This window comes from Chionomys nivalis, chromosome 9, assembly GCF_950005125.1.
Source record: "Chionomys nivalis chromosome 9, mChiNiv1.1, whole genome shotgun sequence".
Taxonomy (NCBI): domain Eukaryota; kingdom Metazoa; phylum Chordata; class Mammalia; order Rodentia; family Cricetidae; genus Chionomys; species Chionomys nivalis.
In genome coordinates, this window is record NC_080094.1 from 14,679,634 (window position 1) to 14,703,038 (window position 23,405).

A 23,405-nucleotide genomic window follows, 5' to 3' on the forward strand; every position below is an offset into this window, starting at 1 on the left:
ATGTTTCCCCTGCTTTACATTCCTCCGCACTGATGCATATAGCGAGCATGCATATTTTTGGTGTCGTTTTTATATGTCCTAGAAGTTGACCAGAGTGTATGAAGTTTTCTTCCACTTATTCTTTCTGTCCCCATTCAGTATGGCATCTGCATACATCTGGGCTTTGCAGCTGAAACTCACTTTACTGCTGCGTAATACTCTGTGGAGCAGACAGTCTGCTGTGTTTCCCCACTAAGTCAATGTGGGCATTCTGAATTGTCTCCATACGAGGGCACGTTTCTCCAGCGTAGCTGCCCCGGGAGAGATGAACTCTGTGTCTCTCTCTGTCCGCCCCTGTGTCTCAGCCACCCTGGCGTCCTTTCAGTTTTAGCTCCCAGGAGTCTCTCACACACATAACGAATGTCCCTTTGCAGCCCACCTGCCCTCGCCTGGTGAGCTCCAGCCGTCGTTGACTCCGCTAAATCTCCCTAATTACACACTCTCGCTTTGGGATTCTGCAACAAGTGAGTCTACCCCGCAGAATCCTGCCCCACGAGGCTCCGGGGCTCGGTGCCTCCAGCTCCGGTCTGCACATAGTAGGCGCCCAGGCAACATGGAAGCCTCGGTGAAGAAGGGGCTGGAAAGGGGTCAGGGCTTGGCGGGGACACTAGGATCACGCCTTTTGGGGGCTCACCTGAGAGTTTTCTAGGGTGTAGCCGCCTGGAAGGTCTGGGGTCCAGAACTCCGGGAAATGGGCGCCAGGGATGCAGGCGGGCCAAGGGCGGGACCCGAGCCCCGGAAGGCGGAGTCTCCTGTGTGGGCGGGGAGTGGGAGGGACCGGCCGGGGCAGCCCGGTAAAAAGGAGCGTGGCGGTCTGCGTTCTCTGAGAGCCCTCGGAAAGCGACCCTGCCACCGAGCCAGCGCGGACCCGGAGAGCTTCGGCGGCGGGAAGAGCTTCGGCACCGGGGTGCACACTCGGCACCATGGCCCAGACGCCTGCTTTCAACAAACCTAAAGTGAGCGCGGAGGGGCTCCGTCGCCCGGGTTGTGCCCCCGGGCTGTACCAGGGCTTAGCCGGGCCCAGCCCTGGGAGACTTCACCCTTAGAAGCATAGGAGGACTCCCGCTGGCATCTCCCCTCGACCCAGGCCGTGGCTTGCTTCCGGAATGTCGGACGAAAGACGATGTGGCAGGGAGCGTCCAGAACCTGGAGGTGCCTCTGGCTGGCCTTCGGGTTCGGCTGCTGTCCATGCCCTGTCCATTCCGGGTCTCAGCCTCGCTGTCTGTCAAATGGGCACTCAGTGGGTGGGGCTGCGCAGCTGTGCGAGCCTGAGCAGGGACCTGATGTCTGAACCTTAGTAGAATGGGGCCCAGGGTCTCTAGCTGTTAAGTGTTCGGTGAATGGTTTTATCTTCAGTGTTATGATTGCTTTGTGGGTGAGTTTGTGGGTGTGCCCGTGGGAAAAAGTTGTGATCCAAGCCAGAAAGGGGAACGAGGCAACAAAGCGCTGGGGAGGAATTCCTATACACCCTGGGCCTTTGGCCACAATAGGTTTGTTTGGGGTCAGGTCATGGCCCTTGACCCCTGATGGAGTACCCCTTGTCTTTCTGCTTGCAGATGTAGCTTCTTAGAAACAATGAAAGTCAGGGAGAGTCCAGGTCCCTAAGGCGAACTTGCAGCCCTCAGGGATTCTGTCCAAGGAGGCCCTAGACCCAGTAGTCAGCCAGGCAAACTGAACTGGTCAACAGAATAAGGACTGAAGACCCAGGGGGGAGGAATCAGAGACAGCCAGGCTCAGATTTATCCCTCCAAGAAACAGATGTTGACTGGTGATGGCAGACATCGCAAAGGCATTAGCAAGAATCCGATGTATATGTTGTGTAACATATGTGTGCCTGGAGGGGGAGGGGAAAGGGCAGATGGGCCTGCTCCTCCCGTAGGGAACTCACTCTGACCCTGCTGTCAGAAGCTAGAGGCTAGAAGGGCAGGGCACGCCTTCTTGCCCAACCCATGCCTCCTGCACATCTTGTCTGGTGCCCCTCACCATAGTTAGCGCCTCTTGTCATTGAAGGCTTTTTTTTTCTTTTGATGGTCTGAATTCTCTCCACCCTTGGTCAGGGGAGCCACCTCTCCTGATGGGAGCGATGGAAGCTGAAGATGAGTGACAGGTGACAGATCGATAGCACCTTACCCTTTTGTAACAGCGCTGTGGGGAGTGCCAGTATACTATGATCCCCTGTATTGTCACCTGGTTCATGGTGGCAGGTCATTTCCTCCTCGGCCTCAGACTCCACACCTGGGGGAAAGGACTTCATTCCTAGGTCTACGCGCACCGGTGTCTGGGTGTTAGGAGGCAATGCTTGAGCGGAAAATTAGCATATTGGTTGCTACGTCTCATGTCATGGGGAGGGAGGAACGTAGCTGTGGCCAACAGAAGTGGGAAGGGGTCACTGGGATCAGCGTCTGGGCGTCCTGTGTGATTGAGTTTTACTAGTTGAAGCTTACTGAGGGCCCAGCCTTCACACATAACTGCACACAGCCAGTCCATCCTGATAATGGCCTTGTGAGGTAGCCCGAACCATTCCCATGTGCAGATGGGGAAACGGGTGCAGGGAGCCTAACTAGGATGTAGCCAAGCTGGGAGAAGAGCCCACATTGAGGGCTGGCTTCAAAATCCCATCTCCTACGCCAGGCACCATGATACACACCTGTAATTCCTAGCATTTGGAAGGCTGAGGCAGGAGGATTTTTTTAGTTCCAGGCCTGAACTATATAGCAAGACCTTGTTTTGGATGAGAAAACAGCATAAAAGCCAGAAATTCCATGCGCCTTTCTCCCCTGGGTGAGCTCTGCAAATGCCTTGGGGAAGAGATGGCATCTCACCTGAGACAGGAGCCTTTGCTGGGGTCTTTGTTTTCTTATGCCCACCACCAGCTGGGACCTAGGGGCTTGGGCAACTTCAAGGTGAGTGGTGATACCTACCAGAGTTTTTGTTTTGTATATATGTAAGTGTGCATGGAGGCCTGCGTGTGGAGGTCAGAGAATAACCTTAGGTGTCAGTTTTCTCCCTCCGGCTTGTTCCTCTCTGGAACACCAGGCTATCTGCCCCAGGAGTTTCGGGGCATTCTCCTGTCTCTGCCTCATGTTTCATAAGAGGAGTAATGGGATTGTAGATGTGAGTTACCATGCCTGGCGTTTGCGTGGGCTCTGTGGATTTGAACTCAGAGCCACATGCTTGTGTGTGCAAGCTCTGTTCTTCCTGAGCCATATCCTCAGCTTTCCCTTCCGGATTTGGAAGTAATCTGACTTTAACTGCAGGCTGAGACTGAGGAGGTTGGGGCAGGGATGAGATACTATGTAACACTCCTGGTCCACCAGCCTACCCGGAGAAGCAAGAATTTAGGCACCTGCTACCTGCTTTGACTGAGTGCTTGCTTCTTAAAATTGCTGGGCACTGAAGAAGATGGATGAGTGTGTGTGTGTGTGTGTGTGTGTGTGTGTGTGTGTGTGTGTGTGTGTACACCAGTGATCCTTATCACGGAAGCAGGACTAGAAAATTCTGTGGCTCCAGTTGTTGCTATGTGTTAAAGTTCCGCGCTGACCTCGTGCCTCTGGCTGTGATGGGGTCGTGAGTACTGGGAACCTTTAGCGGTTTCGTTCACAGAATCCTGAATGACTGAACGGGCAGCTGTCAGCATCCCGTTTGCAAGTGGAGTCGTCTGAGGACTAGAGAGGAGAAGTGTGCTCAAAGCTGCACTCTCTGTGCATCTCACGTCTTAGACGGCGAGGGAACTGGCCCAGGTTGGGAAGGCTGTTTGAAAGCCAGCCATGTGTGGCATGATCCTAGGGCACCTTTGCTCTCTGACACTTGGATGTTTGTACCGAGAGCGGTTCTAGCTGCTTTGTATGAATTAAGTCACGTTTTGTTCACAGCAGCCTCCCGGGATAGGTCCTGTTATCTTCATTTGCATAGGAGGAAACTGACTCAGAGAGGCAAAGGAACTTGCCAAAGTAGCACCACCATAAAGCAGCATAGCTGGGCTGCAAGTCGGACTGGCCTAAAACCGAAGTAGGTGCTATTGACGGCTTTGCTAATTAGTAGTTTTTCTTTTGTGAGATAAAAAAAGGGGAGTGCTGTGATGTTAAGAGCAGGTACTTAGCGGCAGTGTCTTGGCCTTAGCCTTCAGACAGACCAAGGTAGAACCCCTGCCTCTCAGCTTGGCAGCATCAAGTCCTCAGGTAAGCAGGCCCTGAAACTCAGCTGTCTTCAATAGCTGGGAGAGAAACCACTGTTATGGGGTGCTGGGGCAAATCTACACCACCATGGTTTCTGCTAAAGTGCCTGGTTCTAAAGTGTGTGCTTCCTTCCGGAGGTTGCAGTGGGCACTTCCTGGATTACGGGTCACCCTCATTTCCTGTTTTGAGCAGGTGTACTGACTTGGGTTCTTGGTGTCTTTCCGTTACCAGAGCCACCTGTTAAAATGAAACTAGCCATAGGAAGAGACTGTCTCACCTGTTTAGATTCATGTGACAGTTGTTGGGGAGGGGACAGAGGGATTTGGTTTCATGGAAGCCTTTGTTTGACAGAGCAGAAAGAGGAAGGGGTCTGTGGTCACACAGGGAGGCAGGAGACCAGCCTGACTCCTGATTCCAAATCCTGGGAGACTGTCCTGCAGACTGAGAGAGGACTGTCCACCTGCCTAGGTGTCCTGAGAGAGTCCTATAGCCATACCCCTGGGGTTGATGGAGGCAGCACTGTGGGATAACCTTGAACAAGGGGACCCCAAAATGAGGTTGAATGCTATATTTATCATGGGGCTAGGGGTATGGGTGAGCTGTGCCTCAGAGTGGCTGCAGGGCTAGATAGCAGTATGGGGGCCAGAGCCAGGCCCACGCTGAGTTCCGCTCTCCCCCTTAATTACTGGGGTTAAGTAACTTCCCTGTGCTTTAGTTTTCCTGTGAAATGGGAATTATACCTGTAGCCATCTCACGGACACCAAGTGTGACCTGGTTAGTGTGGGCAGGCCACACTGATAGCTCCCGTCTGTTAGGGACCTGCGTCACCTGGTGATCATCCTGGTCACATTTTCCCTTCCTCTGCCTAACACCTTGCCTTGTTTGGATAAAAGCTTCTGGCTTTGGGCTCATGCAACTTCCTGGCTGTGGTGTTCATTTGTTTGTAATCCTGTTGTGACCTAAGGCAAGTTCTTCTCTGAGTCTCAGTCTTATCACCTTTAAAGTGGGAATAAACTGGACTGTTTCCTAGACTTTTGAGTCATAAGATTTCTGCCAAGTGGAGATGCTTCTTGCTGCCTGAGAACTTCTGGGGTGACTCATGAATAACACTGGGGAGCTCCATCAGGCCCCAGGGCTACAGGAAACACCAAAGGTCTGCTTGGCTCCTTCCAGTCTGTACCTTGGATCTACCGGAGCCCAGAAAGGGCTGAGCTGAATTTGGAGGGGCTTCCTGAAAAAGGCAGGGCTGAGGCAGTTCATTGGCCCAAGCCTACCTTGTTGGTTGGTTTCATCCTAAAAGTCAGTCAAGAGGTGGTGGGACATGAGGTGCTGACCCCTGCTCCACCCAAGCCCTTGCCAGGATGAGGTAGGAAGGAAGGACTTGTGTGGGCTGGCAGTGGGTACCTGTGGCTCCTCTGGGTTCTGGCCGTGGTGCTCAAGACAAGAGCCTGGCTGCTCTGCCCGCCTGGATTCTCTACCGAATCTGCCATTGCTGACATTAAGACTCAACAGACCCAGAGCACATTTTGCTGTGCCAGGTGCTGTAGTTGGTACCGAAGACATGTAGAGGGTAGAGTGTGTAGAGTGGCGCAGATGGGTACCTGTTCTTGGAGAAGCAAAAGTGGAATGAGAACAGAGTGGGGGCAGGTGTGGTGGTGCACACCTTTAATCCCAGAGTGTAGAGGGCAGAAACAGGTGGATCTCTGTGAGTTTGAGGCCAGCCTGGTCTACAGAGTAAGTTCCAGGATAGCCAGGGCTATAGAGAGAGAGAGACTATCTCAAAACAAAAAGAAAAAAGAAAGAGAGAGAGAAAGAGAGAGAGAGAGGTGTTGTGTGTTTAGGCATGTGGAGACCTGGGGACACATTGTCCTACTGGGCCAGTCCTGCCCACCCTCTACAGGCCTGAAGCAGATATGAAAGCATCTGACCAAGAAGGCCAAGATTTAGATACTTGTCCTAATTCTGTCCACTATCTCCAGCATATCTTGTGACCTGAACTCACCCCTCTGGACCTCACCAATGAGGTCCAGACATCTCTTGGTGCTTCCTCAGTTCCTGGCACAGAATAATTATCTGTTAGTTACTAAGCTGCTTCCTGTCCCCAGCAGCCCTAGAAGGTCTTCCTGCCATTCTCACAGATAATGGCCAACTGCAAGCCAGTATTATTGAGTGACCACAGAAAGAGATATAAAACTCTCCAGAGAGGTCAGGAGGCTGGAGAGAGACTGGGCACCAGGGTCAGGATGGTGTTGTGGCCTCGAACAAGACCTGGACTTAAGGGCAGGAGGACTTGGGCCCCGACTTTGCTCTCTTGTTGGTCTGCTCTGACTTCTCTGAGCTTCACGTCACAAACGTCTTTATGTACAGATGCTAGGTTCGCATAAATGCGGACCTTGCCTGGGGTCTAAGGACGGCAGGAGCTCTGAGAGCCTCCACACTGTCTCAGAGGTGGTCCTGTCTGCCGCGAGGCTAGCAGGACAGCAGTTAGGAGCTCAAGGGCAGACTTGGGGTCACTGACTGATCCCTGAATCTTTAGAGCACTGGCTCTCGACCTTCCTAAGGCTGCCACCCTTTACTACAGTTCCTCATGCTGTGGTGACCCCCAGCCATAGCATTATTTCTATTGCTACTTTGTAACTGTAATTTTGCTACTGTTACGGATCATAATGTAAATATCTGATATGCGACCCCTGTGAAGGGGTTGTTCAACCTCCAGAGGGGTCGTGATCCACCAGTTGAGGACCACTGCTTTACATACTTCTCTGAGCCTCAGTTTCCTCCCATGTAAAATGGGTGTGCAGTCCTTGCCTTCAAGGTTGTGGCACATACAATAGACACTCACATAGACTCAATAGACACCCTAACTGTCCTTTTCCTGAACATGGTCCCAACTCAGTCTCTAAACTTGTACCTCCATGGTCATCTGGGCTGGTAGATTGGCTTCTCAATGGCAGCTTTCTGGAATGTTCAATGAGTTGCCTGTCTAAACTGTGAACTGTCTGTGGAGATGGTCTCTGCTTCCGCCCCCTACCAACCTGTTCCATGTGGCAGCTTCTGTAGAGCAGGGTGGACAGCTGGCCTCAGAGGGGCCCTCATCCCTGCCGGGTTCTCTAAGACCCACCATAGGGGGTTGTTGTGTGTTGGACTCCTGCTTGCCAAGGACCTACCGCCGGTACAGTGTGGCAGGCCTTGCACAGTAGCTGGCTCCATCTGGACACATACATTAGCAATCTTCTGCTGAGGTTTACTCCCAGCCTGCTCTCCACCCAGAAAGCCACACTTTTAAGAGCTGCCCCCTCTCCCCCGCCTATTGAAAATATTTCTGTTGAAAACCCATCTCCGTGAGTGATTCCCAGCAGGTTTCCCGATTCTGCCACACACTAACTTTTCCTTGATCTTTCCTTCTTTCTGGCCTACTCTGCCCTGCAGGGCTCCTTCTTCAGGTTGGCCCTCGGAACACACTCTATTGTATCCCTTGGTGTCTGATTTTCTTTACCTTGTGGCTCTGCAGGGTGTGTGTGTGTGTGTGTGTGTGTGTGTGTGTGTGTGATCATACCCTAGGGCTCTAACCTCGGAAGGGCTCTTGTTCTGGTAAATGGGACAAGACAGACCAGCCCAAGACAGCGTGGATGCTTCTAGAGCTGGCTTGCTGGCTATCTGCCTGCAGCTTCCGGGAGCCTTTCTGCTCCTGATGGTCTCTGGGGGCTGGCAGGTGGGGCAGTCACATCCTGACAATTGTCGCTGTTATACAGCAGCAGAGACACTGTGGAGGTGTCTCTGTTGACGTGTAACTGCTTTCCCCAGAGTGCCCTTGCAGACCTCTGGTGCCCACTGATGGAGACAGAGCACAGACACGCTGCCCTGACCCACGGTTGGATTCCCCTTCTCATAGTCCAGGCTTTGTTTTGCCTCCGACCACTCCTCCCCCTTTCTCAGTGACCTCCTTTACTCCATCATCCATCAGTGTCTACATGGAGTCAACTCACTCCTGCCTCAAAAGAAATGAGCTGCTGTGATCCACAGCTACCCTCTGCCCCTCCTGGGCTATGTGTCAGCCATTCAGAAGTAAGGTTCATAGGAGAATAACCTAAACCTTCTCTACTTTCTCACTTCCATTTACTGTTGCCTTTCCCTATCTGGATTCCGCTCTCCTTGTTCAGGCCTCTAGCATAGGGCTCTAGGGCATTCTTCTCAGCCTTGACTGGGGTTCAGAAAACAAAACAAAAAACAAAAAAAACGGAGCTGAGACCCAGGGGCATCATTGTGTCCTCCTTGCCTTGACCTCTGACAGGGCCTGGCTATATGAGATTCCTGTGGCAGCTGTAACAAGTGACCGCATGCTAAGTGGCTTTAAAGCCACAAAACACCCTGGGCTCCATCCCCAGCACTGAAAAGACAAAATAAAGGCTGTTACATCCCCCTTCCCCCAGCCCACACTCTACAGTTCTGGAGGCCTGCAGGGTGATGCTCACAGGGGTCAGCCCTTTGCTTTTCCAGCCTCTGGTGGTGTCAGCATTCCAGACTTACAGCCTCATGGATCCAATCTCTGCCTCTGTGGTCACATTGTCCTAGAGGTCTTCTGCCTCTGCCTCTAGGACAGGAAAGTACATTCAGAACCTGTCCAGAGAGTTCAGGATAAGCTTCCCCAAGACTGTGGATGATTCCATGTGCTACCATCTAAGACTGTGGATGATCCCGTATGTTACCGTCTAAGACTGGATGATTCCATGCTACCATCTAAGACTGTGGATTCCGTATGTTACCATCTAAGACTGTGCATGATCCCATATGTTACCATCTAAGACTGTGGATGATCCCGTATGTTACTGTCTAAGACTGGATGATTCCATGCTACCATCTAAGATTGTGAATTCCGTATGTTACCATCTAAGACTGTGGATTCCGTATGTTACCATCTAAGACTGTGGATGATCCCGTATGTTACCATCTAAGACTGTGGATGATCCCGTATGTTACCATCTTAAGACTGTGCATGATTCCCTGTTATCATCTTAGGTCCTAGTTTCTGGTTCTAGGGCTTGAGATACTGGGGACCCGTGGTTGACCCAGTGTTCCCACCCAGGGAGGTCACTGCTCCCCCTTATTTAGCCTGGTGGGCTGGCCTCCTTATGCCATGTTCTCCAGTGTCCCCTACTATCTTGGGCCTCTATTCCCCAGGCTCTGCCTCCCCTGCACTAAGTGCTGGCTTAAGCTAGGGCCTGGTTCTAGACCCCAGCCTCAAACTCTTGTCTGTGATGGCCTTTCTCAGCCTCAAAGAAACTGGGAAAGCCAACAGCCAGCATGATCCCAAGCTGGGGTGAGCTGCTCTATCTTCTCCCAGCTGGGTGGCCTTAGACGTGCTGGGTACTCTAAGGACCTACTGACTAGAGGTTTTGTCCCCTCTGCTGGCTGCTGCCATGGGCCTGGTTTTTCCTGCTGGAAATGGGCTCTGTAAGAGTTCCTGGGGCTGACCCTTGGGCCAACAGTTCCCAGATGTTCCTTCTCCATGGCAAGCCTGCCAACATCCTTATCTAGGCCACCAATTTCCAGATATGGCCACACCTTGGAAAATACCACTTCTGGGTCTCCCTTGGTCCAAGAAATTTACTCCATGACCTGGATAAGGCAGATGACAAAGTCCTTTAGGTCACTGGCTCCTGGCACCTGTTGTACCTCTTAGCAGTCATGGAAAACAGCATCTCCCAGGGGCAGTGGCTTCTTCCTTTGGGCCACACCTCTCCACAGACACTGTATAAAGTCTTTGCCATAGTTTTTGTAGAAGACTGTAGTATCCCATGCTGTTCAGTTGAAGCTTAGGCCCAAAGAGACCAAATATCTGAGATCAGTCATCCAAAGGTAGAACTGGGAGTCTAGACAAATAGACTCTTTCCAAAACCTCTGCTGGTAGCCTTGGCTTTATGTGCAAGGTGTCACACACGGGACTGGGCAAATAAGGGATGATCACCAAGACCTTTCTAGAGGATCAGAAAGACTTAGTTACCAGATATGTTGCCTGCTAAGGTAGGCTGGACTGGCACTGGTGTGTGACCCAGAGTCTGGTGTTTGTATATTTGCATTTACTTCGCCCTGCACATGCAAGTGTGTACTTTCCCACAGAGCTGGAGTCATACTTCACTGTGTGTGTGTGTGTGTGTGTGTGTGTATGTACGCATGTACGCGCACATACAGGCATATATACCGACATGTAAAAGCCAGAAGTCAATATCGGGTGTCATTCCTAAAGTGCCACCCTCCTTATTTTTCGAGACAGGTTCTCACTAGGGAGCCTGGGGTTTACCAATTAGGCTAAACTGGTTAGGGAAGCCCAGGGACGCCCCCCCATCTCCATCTCCCCTGCTCTGGAACTGTAAGTTGCACCACCACACTTTGTGTGAGTGCTGACTGAACTCAAGCCCTATGCTTGTGCAGCAGTACTTTATAAACCGAGCTGTCTTTCTGAGTCCCAGAGCCTGATTTTTGAGGTGTCTGCAGTCGGCTATTCCTGGTAAACTCAAGAGGTGGCTGAGGGCAGCAGCTTTGGTGTGGTGGGGGCTGGCTCCCACTGGGACCATGGTTGGCCTCATTAAGTTCACAGTTTGGGAATTGGATTGGGGTTAGAACATTGACTCTGCTGCTCCCCAGCTGTGGCTAAGGCAAGGGTTGGGTCCCTGCTTCCATTGCTTGCTTGCTATGTGACTTTGGACAAGGCATTTAACATTAATTTCCTGAGCTGTGAACTGCATAGCACAAGCACAAGACCCCCCCCACACACACACACAAAACAACAACAACAAAAAAAAAAACAGGTAAGCTTAGACAAGAGCATTCATGTAAAGAGTTTAAGAGGTGTATTGACTGAATGTCCAGAAAAAGGTGGCTTCCAAAGTGGTCCTCAGTTTCTATGGTGTCTCATGTTCCTTCTCTGCCCCTTGCAGGTAGAGCTGCACGTCCATCTGGATGGATCCATCAAGCTAGAAACCATCTTATACTATGCCAAGTAAGTCCGTGGACAACCCAGTCCTCTCCAACATTCAGCGATATGTACAGCTCTTCTTGGGGGGCCCTGGAGATTCCCAGGACTCTTTTCACCCCTTGTGGGAGTCAAGCCAGTCCTTGGTGGAAGATGGTGTTGTCCTAGGTTCTTTCCAGTTCAGCCTCCATTGATTGGAGGTGGTAGGCGAGCATCCTACCTTTTAGCTGTCGGGAAAAGCAAGCCCCGCTCCTAGCATCCTTCACTCCTTTGCTGCGGGGCACTCTGTGCATCCTGGGAGGAGTCAGCTTCACTCCAGTGTCTAGCCTCAACTCTACCGCTGTGGCATGAGACAGCCTCCCCAGGTGTCCAGGTGCCACTGGGGAATTTGTCTCCCAACTCCAGAGCATGGCTCCTGTGTTCCCTGGAAGGGTTCTACTGGGCACGCTTTCCTCCACATTGTGCTTCCAGCAGCCTCTTCCTGCCCTGGGATGTGGCTGCTGTTCAGTTGTCATAAGCACACAACATCGGCTGCCCCACATTGAGTGACTGCCCTAGCTTACAGGTGGGAGGATGAAGCCATGGAAGCCAAAGGCAGTTTCAGTCCAGAGGTCTGGTAGAGTATTTTCTCCCATCAACAATGCAACCAGGGAGCTCTGTAAAGTAAGACCTGAGAAACAGTGTCTATCAGGATGCCACAGTAAAGGTCACTCCCAAATGACACTGTCAGCATCTGTGGCTCTAGTGTCCAGGGGACGCCTCTGACCTTATCTGTGTGTGACCTTTGATCATCTGGAGCTGGTAGCTATTGCCACAGGGCCCTGCTGAGGTCGTCTGGGTGGGACACTAAGATGGGTTCTAATCAGGGATTATTAAATGGTCCAAAAGGCTCATTAGCCGGGTCAAGAAGGCACGAGTATCCTTGAGTGAAAGAGCAAGATGTAAATATTGGGGCCTGGTGTGATTTTTCTGGCCTCAGTGAGCTCGGGGTGAGAGGGGGGTGCCCTGAAGTCTTCAGGCAACAGGGAAGAGGCCTCGCTTCCAGTGACCCCTTCTCTGTCTGGGTGTCTGGGTGACTGTTCTTTCTTCAGCTCCTGGGTTGTGCCCTTCATAGTGCCTTTTACCTCCTTCCCAGGCCCCTTCACCACCCTGCGGGCTCTCTATGGAGCATATGAAGATTTAGCCAGGCCCCTTTACCACCCTGTGGGCTCTCTATGGAGCATGTGAAGATCTAGCCAGTCCCCTTCGCCACCCTGCGGGCTCTCTATGGAGCATATGAAGGTCTAGCCTCCTCTAGTGCCATCATTGCATGGCTCTGAGCCACTACTGTCCAAAGGTCATCTGCAGTCTGTCTCCAGATGCCTACCATGGCCTCACTATCCTCTGGGCTTTAGGGCTGTAGTCTGACCACTGACTTTGAACATAGTTAGCAGTGTGTCCCTCTGAAGGCTCTCCAGGATCACCATGGCTGTACATGGCCTTAGGAAGGTGACTTAGGCTGGCTGGCCAGCAGCAAGAAGCTTAATCTGGAGGGACCAGTGAGTACTGAGAACCTGCTTATGGGCCAGGAGCACAACAGGGGCAGGGGCCATATCCCCAAGGTAAATTATGGGGACCTGGGACTGGTGAGGATTCATGATACACAGGCTAGAGTGGGGAGACCTTGGTGTTACCTACTGGGAAACTATGGGGACTTGTTTTATCTTACAGCTGTGCTGGGAATGAAACCTAGGGCTTCTGCATGCTGTAAAGCTAAAGTTTGAGCCCCTTATATTCTCTTTTTTAAACACATGCATACACACAGACACACACACACATGCATGCAAGCATGCATGCACACACACCAATAATAACAATAGCGGTATAAAATAGGAGAAACCAAGGCCTAGAGGGATACTGCAAACAGGAGCTGAGTCACGGTGGGTGGAGACAGCAGAAGCAGGAAGGCACACCAAGTTCACACCAGCTTCCTGCAGTCCACAGGAAGGCAGAGCTCCCGATGTAGGAAGAAGGCAAGGATGGGAGAGGGTCTTGAGCTGAGTAGCCAGCACAGCAGACCTATGCTAGGTGGGGCAGGTTGCTATAAGAAGCCAGCCAGGAGGACAGAGGGAGAGGTCCTGATACCAGCTCTTGTCCTGGGATTATGATACCACACAGTCTAATAGCTTCTGTCTGGACATGTGCTCAGACATCTCTGCCTACCCCTGGACCTGATGAGGAAGTCATGGGCTTGCTATGATACTCACCCTGGCAATAGCCAACCTGTTAGTCCCTTGAGATATATTGACTTGTCTCTGGGTCTACCACCCTGAATGCATTTAATCTTAGAAGCCAGGCAGGGCCAGGCCTGCTGAGTACTTGGATGAGCAGTATGATTTGTCGTGACTTCTGAATACAAGTCTTGGAAGGCCTCTATGCTGTTCTCTAGCCTTGGAGCTCAGTTTCCTCATCTGTCCCAGAGGAGAAGCTAGATGGAAGGACCCCCTTGTTTCTTACTGGAGTTACCAGTTTGTTCCATGCTGCCCTGGGAGGCCTGGCTGGATCTTGCCTTGGCATCTCATGTTATGTTTTCATTCGTTTGTTTGGTTGGTTGATTGGTTGGTTTTTTGAGACAGGGTTTTTCCATAGCTTTGGAGCCTGTCCCGGAACTAGCTCTTATAGACCAGGCTGACCTCGAACTCAGAGAGATCTGCCTGCCTCTGCCTCCAGAGCACTGGGATTAAAGGCATGTGCAGCTTTCTTTTTTTAATGTAGTTTTAAAAATTCATTTTATGTGTTCAAGTGTTTTGCCTGCAAGTATGTATGAGTACTACATGCACGCCTGATGCCTACCAAGGAGGCAGAAGGCATCGGATCTGCTTGAACTGGAGTTAGAGATGGTTGTGGGCCTCCATGTGGGTCTCGGGATCAAACCAGGTCTTCTGCAAGAGCAGCCAGTGCTCTCACCCCCTGAGCCCTGGCTGCAGCCCCTCATCCTCAGTTTGATTTTCAGGAAGAGAGGCATCACCCTCCCGGCAGATACAGTGGAGGGGCTGCGCGACATCATCGGCATGGACAAGCCTATTTCGCTCCCTGGCTTCCTGGCCAAGTTCGATTACTACATGCCTGCTATCGCGTGAGTTGCTCCCAATCCTGTGTCCCACAACAGCACCCGTCCCTGTAACCAAGACCAGACTGAGCTGCTGTAGAAGGACCTCTGAACCTCCAGCCTTGCTTCTGACCGTAGTGTGCCCCTGAGCCAATTTCTCCTATGCCTTTGGAATCCTAATCTCTTAACCCACCCAGAGGCAGAAGAGGCTCTGCTCAAGCCCTGTGCTGGTTAGGCTACGGGATGTCTTGTTCAGAACTCGCTTCCCTTGCACAGCTTAATGTCCCCAGACCCATGCCGCCATCACAGAACTCAGAGGAAGAGCCCTTGGCTTAGGTCAAGAAAAGACATGGGGGGTAGATCTGAATCAGGTCCCCCATGTCCCAGTCTAGAACTTTGGAGGGTGTGGGCAGGTCAGGTGCTGGAGCGGGAAATGGAGGTGCAGTTGGGTCTGTCTTCGATGTCTTGAATCTCCGGTTGAACGAGGACCACTACTAGTCTCTGAGAAGGCCCAGGAACTGCCATTAGAGAGTGTCAGAGAAAGGACTCAGAGTCTGAAAATCTAAGCCAGGCTTCTGACCCAAATTTACCGGCTTCTTTCTGTGTCGCTCAGAGCTGACACCGAAACCCACATGCCAGGTGCAGGGGTCCTACAAGGCTGAGCTCTTGCTTTCCGCAGATGCTGACTCCTCCACTACCCTTGGGGACTAACATACCCCAGCCTCAGGTCCTTGCCAGTCCCCCACCCCCTGTTCTCTCTGTCTGGAATGCTATTCTCTAAAAGCCCATAGTTTGCCTTCCACGCACATCTGCGGTGCCCCTTCTCAGTGAGGCCTTACTGGCCGTGTTGTAGCGTACTGTATCACCTCCTGGCTTTATCTCTATCAACAGTGTTCCTGTCTGGCAGACCATGTGCGTTTTCCCTTTACCTGGCTCTTCTGTCAGAAGGTGACCAATAGGCAGGGATCCGAGCTCCTGTTCACTGTGTCCTGAGGGTCTGTGTCCAGTATGAGGGTTCAGTACCCACCTGGAGAATGACTGGAACCACAGCTCTGGGAAAGGCAGAGAGCAAGCCCCTCCCTACGGCAAAGCTGAGACCCAGAGCCTCCTGCATCCACTGAACCTCCTCCTGGGAGTGCCCCATTTCCCCAGAGCTAGGCCCTTTCTTCTCACTTAAAGGCGATGGGGGTGCTTGCTTGCCTTCCCTTGCTCATTGTCCCTGCTCTGGAGGAACTCCTACCTAGGACAGTCCATTAGCATTTGATCAGTGTTCACAGAGGCCCTCACAGGTCACTTTGTGCCTCGCTCCTGTAGCTTACACTCAGCAGCAGCAGCTAAAACACTTCCAGCATCCAGCTGATCACTTCTTTGTAGCATTTGTCCGCCCTACCCCAAGTCCTGGCCTAGGTGAGGTTTCTGATGTTTTGGTCATTTGGCCTCACAATAACCCTTTGACAGCGGTATCAGAGAGGGGAGCTAACTAGCCCAGGATCACACAGACTGTAAGACTGTGTGAATATCATTTGCCCACTCCAGAGTCCCTAATCCTAGCGCTTGGGAGGCAGAGATGGGTGGATCTCTATGAGTTCGAGGCCAGTCTGGTCTACAAAGCAAGGGCCAGGACAGGCACCAAAGCTACACAGGGAAACCCTGCCCCCCCAAAAAAAAACAAAACCCAGAATCTCTCTGGGTTCACCATCTGTGCCCCTTCTCTCCCTGCCAGCCTCACATTTAGTAAAAATTTGGCTACTGTGTCCTAGGCCCTTTCCTTGGATGAACTGTCATAGTTATGACAACATAGAGAATCCTTGCCTCATGGGAGTCAAGGGGACATGGGAAATAACACTTCAGAAAAAGCATGTGATGTCTAATGTTAGTGATCAGGACATGGAGAAAGGATCCCCAGAGAGAAGGTGGTCTGGGCAGGGCCTTAAGTTGGCATTAGGTGGAGGCAGGCAGAGTCCTGAGGTGGGAGAGACAAGCTTGATGGTCTTTGGCCAGAGGAAGAATGTGAATCACAAGATGCTAGCAAAGCTGGTGACCGTGCCATTGGACTGGCATCGAGGCAGAGCTTTCTACACAACTGGAAGCCATAGGGCTCAGAAGAGAGGAACAGCATGCTTTGGTTTCCTTTTAAAAAATTATGGAGTTAGGAGCCGCTAGATATGTGCCCCGCCATTGAGCCACTCCCTAAGCCCTTGTTTTCTTTTCTTTTTAGGCTGGGGCAGGGATCAGAGGACAATTTGCAGGAACCTATGTCCTCCTTCCACCCTGTGGATCCTGACAGTCAAACCCCGGTCTTCAGGCTTGACAGCAAGCGCCTTTTCCCACTGAGCCATCTCACTGGCCCTCCGGGTTTCCATTTTTAATCACTCCCGCTGCCACACGGAATGGGCATGGCATCTGGGCAAACGTGAAGACATGCCCGTTAGAAGCAGTTCCGTCACACAAGGGCAAGGGGTCAGAATGAGTTTAGTTCAGAAGCACAGATGTCAGGACTTGCCAGTTGGCTTGGGTCTTCTCTGCAGGATCTGAAGAGGGTTGCAGGCACCTCGTTTGCTACAGGAGCTCCCAAGGATTTTGAAGAAGCTTGTTGCCAGCCTGTGTTTCTCCCTTCCCAGGGGCTGCAAGGAGGCCATCAAAAGGATCGCCTATGAGTTTGTGGAGATGAAGGCAAAGGAAGGCGTGGTGTACGTGGAAGTGCGCTACAGCCCACACCTGCTGGCCAACTCCAAAGTGGACCCGATCCCCTGGAACCAGGCTGAGTGAGTGGCTGGGGGCTGGAGGGGGCTGCATTCATTGCTCAGCCCTGAGGAGATGCAGAGTGCTGGGAGCCCTGGCCTTGCCCTGGTCCATGAACTCAACTCAACCAGAAGAAGCATGATCCCTATCCCTCTGCCTGTGGTTACATCTCTGCCCTAAGTGAAATGCTTGGCTAGCTGCCCACGACTCTGCCTGGCTTAGCCAGTGACATCGAGAGACTCTGCTCAATGAATGAGCCTGGCCCATTCCTGTCTTCTGGTCTGGACCTCTTCATCTGGAAATATCTTGAAGCCCCCTTGCCCCATCCCTCTGAGCCATGATTCTGATGCCTGTAGACAGTGGCAGCCCTACAGGTTCAAATTTAGCCCCCTCTCCATCTAGAAATGGGAAGGGCTGTCTGACACCCTCACACTGGAATCCAGCAGTGCCCAGACAGCTCTGAGGAAGTAGGCCACTGCATAGGGGCTTGAAATCATGTCCATGTGTCTCCCTGAAAGACAGGTCAGGGGCAAGGCTGCTCCTCCCTGCTCCAGTTCCATGGCTACCATGGCTACCATGACCTGAAGTCCCTCCCTCCTGCTCTCCCCACACAGAGGGAACCTCACCCCGGATGAGGTTGTGGATCTTGTGAACCAGGGCCTGCAGGAGGGAGAACAAGCATTCGGGGTCAAAGTCCGGTCCATACTGTGCTGTATGCGCCACCAACCCAGTGAGTACCACTGTACCCTGCCGGCTGCCTGGCTCTATCCCAAAATCCCATACCCTGTGTGTCCAATGAGCTCTTGGCAGCTCTAGTGAGTCTTCTAAACAGGAAATCTAGGTCTTGACAGCCGCGTGACCAACAGGAAGCTCATAGCCAAAGGAAACTAAACAATAGGGAAACGTCTATGACCAAAGACTCTGGTTTGGCCCGGTCCAGAGCCTCTTGCATAGGTCTGACTTCTGAGGTATCTGGGATTCCTCTCCTGTTGCCAGCATTGGCCAAACATCCAGGGCTCAAGCTTCAACCTGCAGCGCCCATTCTGTGACCTTGGGCAAGTCACATCACCCTTCTTGAGTGTTCACACCTCGTTCGGGGATGGTCACACTCACTTTGTGCCCCTACCCTAAGGATTAGCGGGAACAAAGTCAAGGGCTGATGTGAGGTTACAGGGCTCACTACAATAACGCACGGCCTGCATGCCTCTTCTCAACCCTCAATGCCACCTGGGGATCGAAGTCAGGTCATCGGGCTTAAGGCTTTTACCCACTGAGCCATCTTGTAGGCCCACATCGTAACTCTGTGGGGCTCTTAATGTAAACTGCATGACTCGTTAGCAGTGAACTCATTCCTGAGGTATAGCATGGGTTAAATATTAGACTCTATGTTCCCACTTTCTGAGTGAGGGTACGTCTGCCATGGTGTTGGTAAGCACTGGGGAAATGACCTGTTTGTCACTTACTGAGCCCCGCCTTTGTCTCAGCACACCCTCGCCATGTGCAGTGGCAGTAGTCTTCCTCTGGGAAAGAGACTTGGGTGGGGGAAGACACAGCAGTCAGGATCTGAAGACAAGACACTGGATCTCGTGTCTTCTCTGGACAGATGAGGGCTTAGAACATCCAGGAGGGCTGCCGGGCAGCCCTGCTCCCATACTGTCTGATGACGCTCCGTTGAACCTCTCTCCCAGACTGGTCCCTTGAGGTGTTGGAACTGTGTAAGAAGTACCATCAGAAGACTGTGGTGGCCATCGACCTGGCTGGTGATGAGACCATCGAAGGAAGTAGCCTCTTCCCAGGCCACGTGCAAGCCTATGAGGTGGGCCTGAAAAGGGGAGAGATGTTCCTGGGGGAGCTTGGATGGTGAGCCTGGGGCCTCCCAAGGTAGGGGTGAGGGACTCCGAGCAGGGTATAAACCAAAGCCCCTGCATGGTGATTGGAGAGCTGTGTCTGAGTCTGCATCTGCCTGTGATTTGCTGGGTGATCTTGGACAGAACTGTTTCTTTCTGGGCCCCATTTCTTAGTTCTACACTTCTTGTTAGGCCTTGGTCATATTAACTTGAATTTTCTGAAACTCCACCCTAAAACCATGTTTGTTTGTTTTAGAATATTAGACAATGTGTTTAAACCCTTCAGACAGTATCGGTGCAGGAACTGCAAAATAAAGGATAGCTACCACTTTATTTCTAACACTTGGAAACCAGGCCACACCCTCCTGTGTACTTATTGAAGTAGCCTCGCCTGACTCAGAGGACAGTCACACCTGCCAAAATTTAGACCCAAGTGTGGCAAAGACAGGGACCTCTGGGGACCTTCTAGGAACCTTCTAGGGACCTCTCAGAGCTACCCCTGAACTGTCTCTTCCCCTTCTAGGGGGCTGTGAAGAGTGGCATTCACCGCACCGTCCATGCTGGGGAGGTTGGCTCTGCTGAGATTGTGCGAGAGGTAAGGAATCAGGAACCCTGGGCCTCCTCTTCCTGACTCCAATCCTGCTCCTAGACTCACCTCCTCTCTGCTTCTTCATAGGCTGTGGACACTCTCAAGACCGACAGAGTGGGACATGGCTACCACACACTGGAGGACGAGGCCCTCTACAAGAGGCTACTGCAAGAAAACATGCACTTTGAGGTGAGGGTGTGGGGCTGGGAGCTGTCTCTGGCTACCCCCATGCCTTTTAGACAGAGGTAGAAAGGCCAGGCAAGCTGACTGGGAGTGGCCAGTGGTGGAGGTTTCAAGGGCTCGAAGCAAGGAGGTCTTGGCAAAGCTGGCAAGAATGGTGCCACGGCAGGTGGCTCGGCCCATCGGGGTATGGCCTGGGGCCCACTATGCCAGTCACACACCTGCCCCTTGCAGGTTTGCCCCTGGTCCAGCTATCTCACAGGCGCCTGGGATCCCAAAACGGAGCATGCAGTTGTTCGGTGAGATCTGGTTCCTGGGACCCATTTGGTTCTTCTGGAAAGGAAGGGGAGGGAACGTAGGAACGGGCACCTGGGCACCCTGGTTCTTAGGAATGAAGTCACGGTGGCTGGGTGGGAAGCAGGTACTGCTGTCCTTGTCCAGCGAATAAGGACTGCGAAGCTCACGTGCAGACCTGACTGTGGTCCCCACCTACTGACTACTAGAGCTGAGGTCCCATAATGCATCAGCCACAGCAGAATGCCCCCTCCCAAAGGAAGCTTCTGCCTTGTCACCAACTCTGACTTATGGGCTGTGGGCAGACCAGTCTCACCCGGCTGGGTGTTTGCTGCTCTTGGTGCTGTTGAGCGCTCCCATGAATGCCAGCCTGAAGCTTTCCCTGGAGCATCTCTCCCATACTACAGGGCTCCCATCAGCAACCAAGAACAAGGTCTTCCTGTCCTGTGACCAGGTCCTTATCAGGGTTCGTTTGAGGACAAAGCCATCTTCTCCTAAGGCAGGATACAGATGGCAGAACCTGGGCTGACAATGGACAGGCCAGCACTGGTGCCTGTGGCACAGCAAATGGCAGCTCTTGGAGGCACACGGGTCTATTAGCACACTGGCTAGAGGGAGGTTTAACTCATCTATGCAAATACAAAGGCTGAAGAACAAAGACTCTGGAGATGGTAGATCAAGGACTGAGGAGAGAACCCACAACAGTGACATCAAAGGGTGGGAGAAACAGAAGGGAAGTCAAAAGCCTGGTGTCAGTGGTTACGGGTGCTTGCTGTGCAGGCATGAGGACCAGGGTTCAGATTCCAGCAACCACATAAAAAGCCAGGCATGGCCATGCACACCTGTGACCCCAGTACTAGGGAGGGGGTGGAGACAGGAGGATTGTTGGGGCTTCAGGTTCAGTGAGAGGCCCTGACCTAGAGGAATGAGATGGAGAGTGAGGAAGATGGCCAACATCTTCCTCTAGCTCTGCACATCCACAAACATGGGTACGCACACACAGGAAACTGAAACAAAAAATTTAAAATAAGTTTTTTAAAAAGTATGGTGTTAGAGAAATCTAAGAATGGTGTTTTGAGAAGAGTTAAGTGTCCAATTCTGGGGCTGATAAGGTGGCTCAGTGTGTAAGGTACTTGCCACCAAGCATGACAACCCAATAACCTGTACGGCAGAAGCAGAAACCGACCGTCACAAATTGCCCTTTGACCTCCAAATACACACCATGGCATGCACATCCACAACATAAATACAAATTTTAGAAGTGTTGAATGAAGGCTGAGAGAGGTGGCTCAGAGGTTGAGAGCATTGGCTGCTCTTAACAGTGGCCCTAAGTTCAATTCCCAGGCTCACAACCATCTATAATGAGATCTGGTGCCCTCTTCTGGCATGCAGATGCACATGCAGGCAGAACACGGTGTACCTAATAAATAAATCTTAAAAAACAAACAAAAAAGCCGGGCGGTGGTGGCGCACGCCTTTAATCCCAGCACTTGGGAGGCAGAGGCAGGCGGATCTCTGTGAGTTCGAGACCAGCCTGGTCTACAAGAGCTAGTTCCAGGACAGGCTCCAAAACCACAGAGAAACCCTGTCTCGAAAAACCAAAAAAAAAAAAAACAAAAAACAAACAAACAAAAATCAAAACAACAAAGGTGTTGAATACTACTATCCAAGCAAACAAGGTTGGAGCCAGCAGAAACCAATCAAGCTCAACAAGATGGTGGGCAGGGTTGTGCCAGGAAGTTTACGTGGTGTGTTGAGGAGCCATATGCGAGGAACTGAGGCCTGACTAGGAGAGGCAGGCAGGGTGCCAGCCACGTTCCAGTGCTGAGAAGGGGAAGGTTAGCGGGCACGAATGCTTAAGGGGCTATTGCTTTCCTGGCTCTGCAAACTGCCCTCCTCCCTGGCTCTCACCTCAGCTCCAGAATGCAACCACTCATGTTGTCTAAGGCTGGGTGAAGATCGAACCGGGGAGATGGGGAGCCATGGTCCTTGGAGTAAAGAGGCTCTTTTCTCCCTGCCGGCCCCTCCGCCAGCTTCAAGAAAGACCAGGCCAACTATTCACTCAACACAGACGACCCTCTCATCTTTAAGTCCACCCTGGACACTGACTACCAGATGACCAAACGGGACATGGGCTTCACTGAGGAAGACTTCAAGCGACTGGTGAGTGGGGGTGAGCTGTGGCCGCGACACTTGGTCCAGGTGTCTGTGTGAGGACTTCCTGGAGCCTCTGGAGACCCACAGTGGGTTTCCCTGACATGCCAAGCTGAGTCTAGCACCAAAGGCCTCCCACAGAGATGCCTTGACACTGGCATCCCAGCTGAGGGATCAGGTGGCTTAGCCTTTGCTTGGGTTGATCCCTCTCTCAGAAAGGTGTGCCTGGCTGTGGAAAATTTTGTGCCATTTAGGCTGCTCCTAGGCTGAGACCTTGGTCTTGGGTTCTGCTGTCCTGAGTGAATCCTTGCAAGGGCCTCTGCCCACATCTAACCTCCTCACACCCACAAGGAGTATGGGGGTCTGTGGTCTCTGCTACCCTGTGACCCTAAAACAAACCCCTCGCCCTGGTTCACAAGACCACTCCCTTCCTGGCTCTTCAACTGGTTTCCCTTCTAGAACATCAATGCAGCCAAGTCAAGCTTCCTCCCCGAGGAAGAGAAGAAGGAGCTTTTGGAACGACTGTACCGAGAATACCAATGGCCACCAGAGGCTGAAGGTACACCTACCTCTGGGAGGTCCTTTGGGGAGCGGGGGACAGTACTGAGAACTAGTGAGCCTACCTGGCTTCTGGGTGCAGTTGTCGGTCAGCCTCTCCTCAGGGAGGCTGTTTCCTGAGCAGTTACTACGTTCTGGACAGGCTTCCTGCAGATACTCCCAACCATCATGGCAGCCTGAGGCGTGACCCTAACAAGGAGTAGGCCCAGTTCGATTTCCATGAATCCCTTCATTTCTGCATATGGCCTTGGCAAGCCACACATTCCCTTGCCTGTAGCCCCTGTCTTGCTATCTATGGTAGGAAGGCATTCTCTGTGCTTTCCCCGATGCCTTATGTGTTATAAGTGGTCTGACTTTTCTACCTCTCTGACTTGACCAGCAGGGCAGGTCCCCTGAAGATGGCAAGGCCACTTCTCTGAGCCTCAGCCTGTGGATGGAGCCTTCACAACTGTGACACTCTTACCTTCATTCCTTCCAGACCTCGGAGCGGCCAGGTCTGTCCTCTGATCAGGTGTTCTGGCCAGGGCCCCGGGGCCTTGCCAATTGTGGGTATGGATCGGAAACCTTCCTTCTAAGGCTAAAAATCTGGTGTTTAATAAAGCAGCTGGTGACTGGCATCTTGCAGCACATGGTGGATGTGGTCTTGGGGCTGCTGGCTGGGGTAGGTAAGAGGCCCCACATGGACACTGGGCCGGAAGAGCCAGGACCTTTCCTCCAGAAGTGACATTTTCCCAGAGAGGCAGTTTGAGCAGTTGCTCCTCAACTCTTG

At 52.2% G+C, this 23,405-nt stretch overlaps 1 protein-coding gene across 3 annotated transcripts; it reads left to right on the plus strand.

The window, feature by feature from the left end:
- Window positions 1–841: 841 nt before the first annotated feature.
- On the plus strand, window positions 842–23,246 carry Ada (adenosine deaminase). 3 transcript variants are annotated; one of them, XM_057781199.1, is made up of 12 exons: window positions 842–995; window positions 11,150–11,211; window positions 14,177–14,299; window positions 16,894–17,037; window positions 17,629–17,744; window positions 18,703–18,830; window positions 19,385–19,456; window positions 19,538–19,639; window positions 19,865–19,929; window positions 21,958–22,087; window positions 22,538–22,637; window positions 23,016–23,246. In XM_057781199.1, the coding sequence occupies exons 1-12, from the start codon at window positions 963–965 to the stop codon at window positions 23,030–23,032; spliced, it is 1,092 nt and encodes a 363-aa protein (XP_057637182.1). In that variant the 5' UTR covers window positions 842–962; the 3' UTR covers window positions 23,033–23,246. The 3 variants fall into 3 exon arrangements, with proteins under 3 accessions (XP_057637182.1, XP_057637183.1, XP_057637184.1); XM_057781200.1 differs by having other exon boundaries at window positions 23,019–23,246; XM_057781201.1 differs by lacking the exon at window positions 842–995 and adding an exon at window positions 4,134–4,217.
- The last annotated feature ends 159 nt before the right edge of the window (window positions 23,247–23,405 follow it).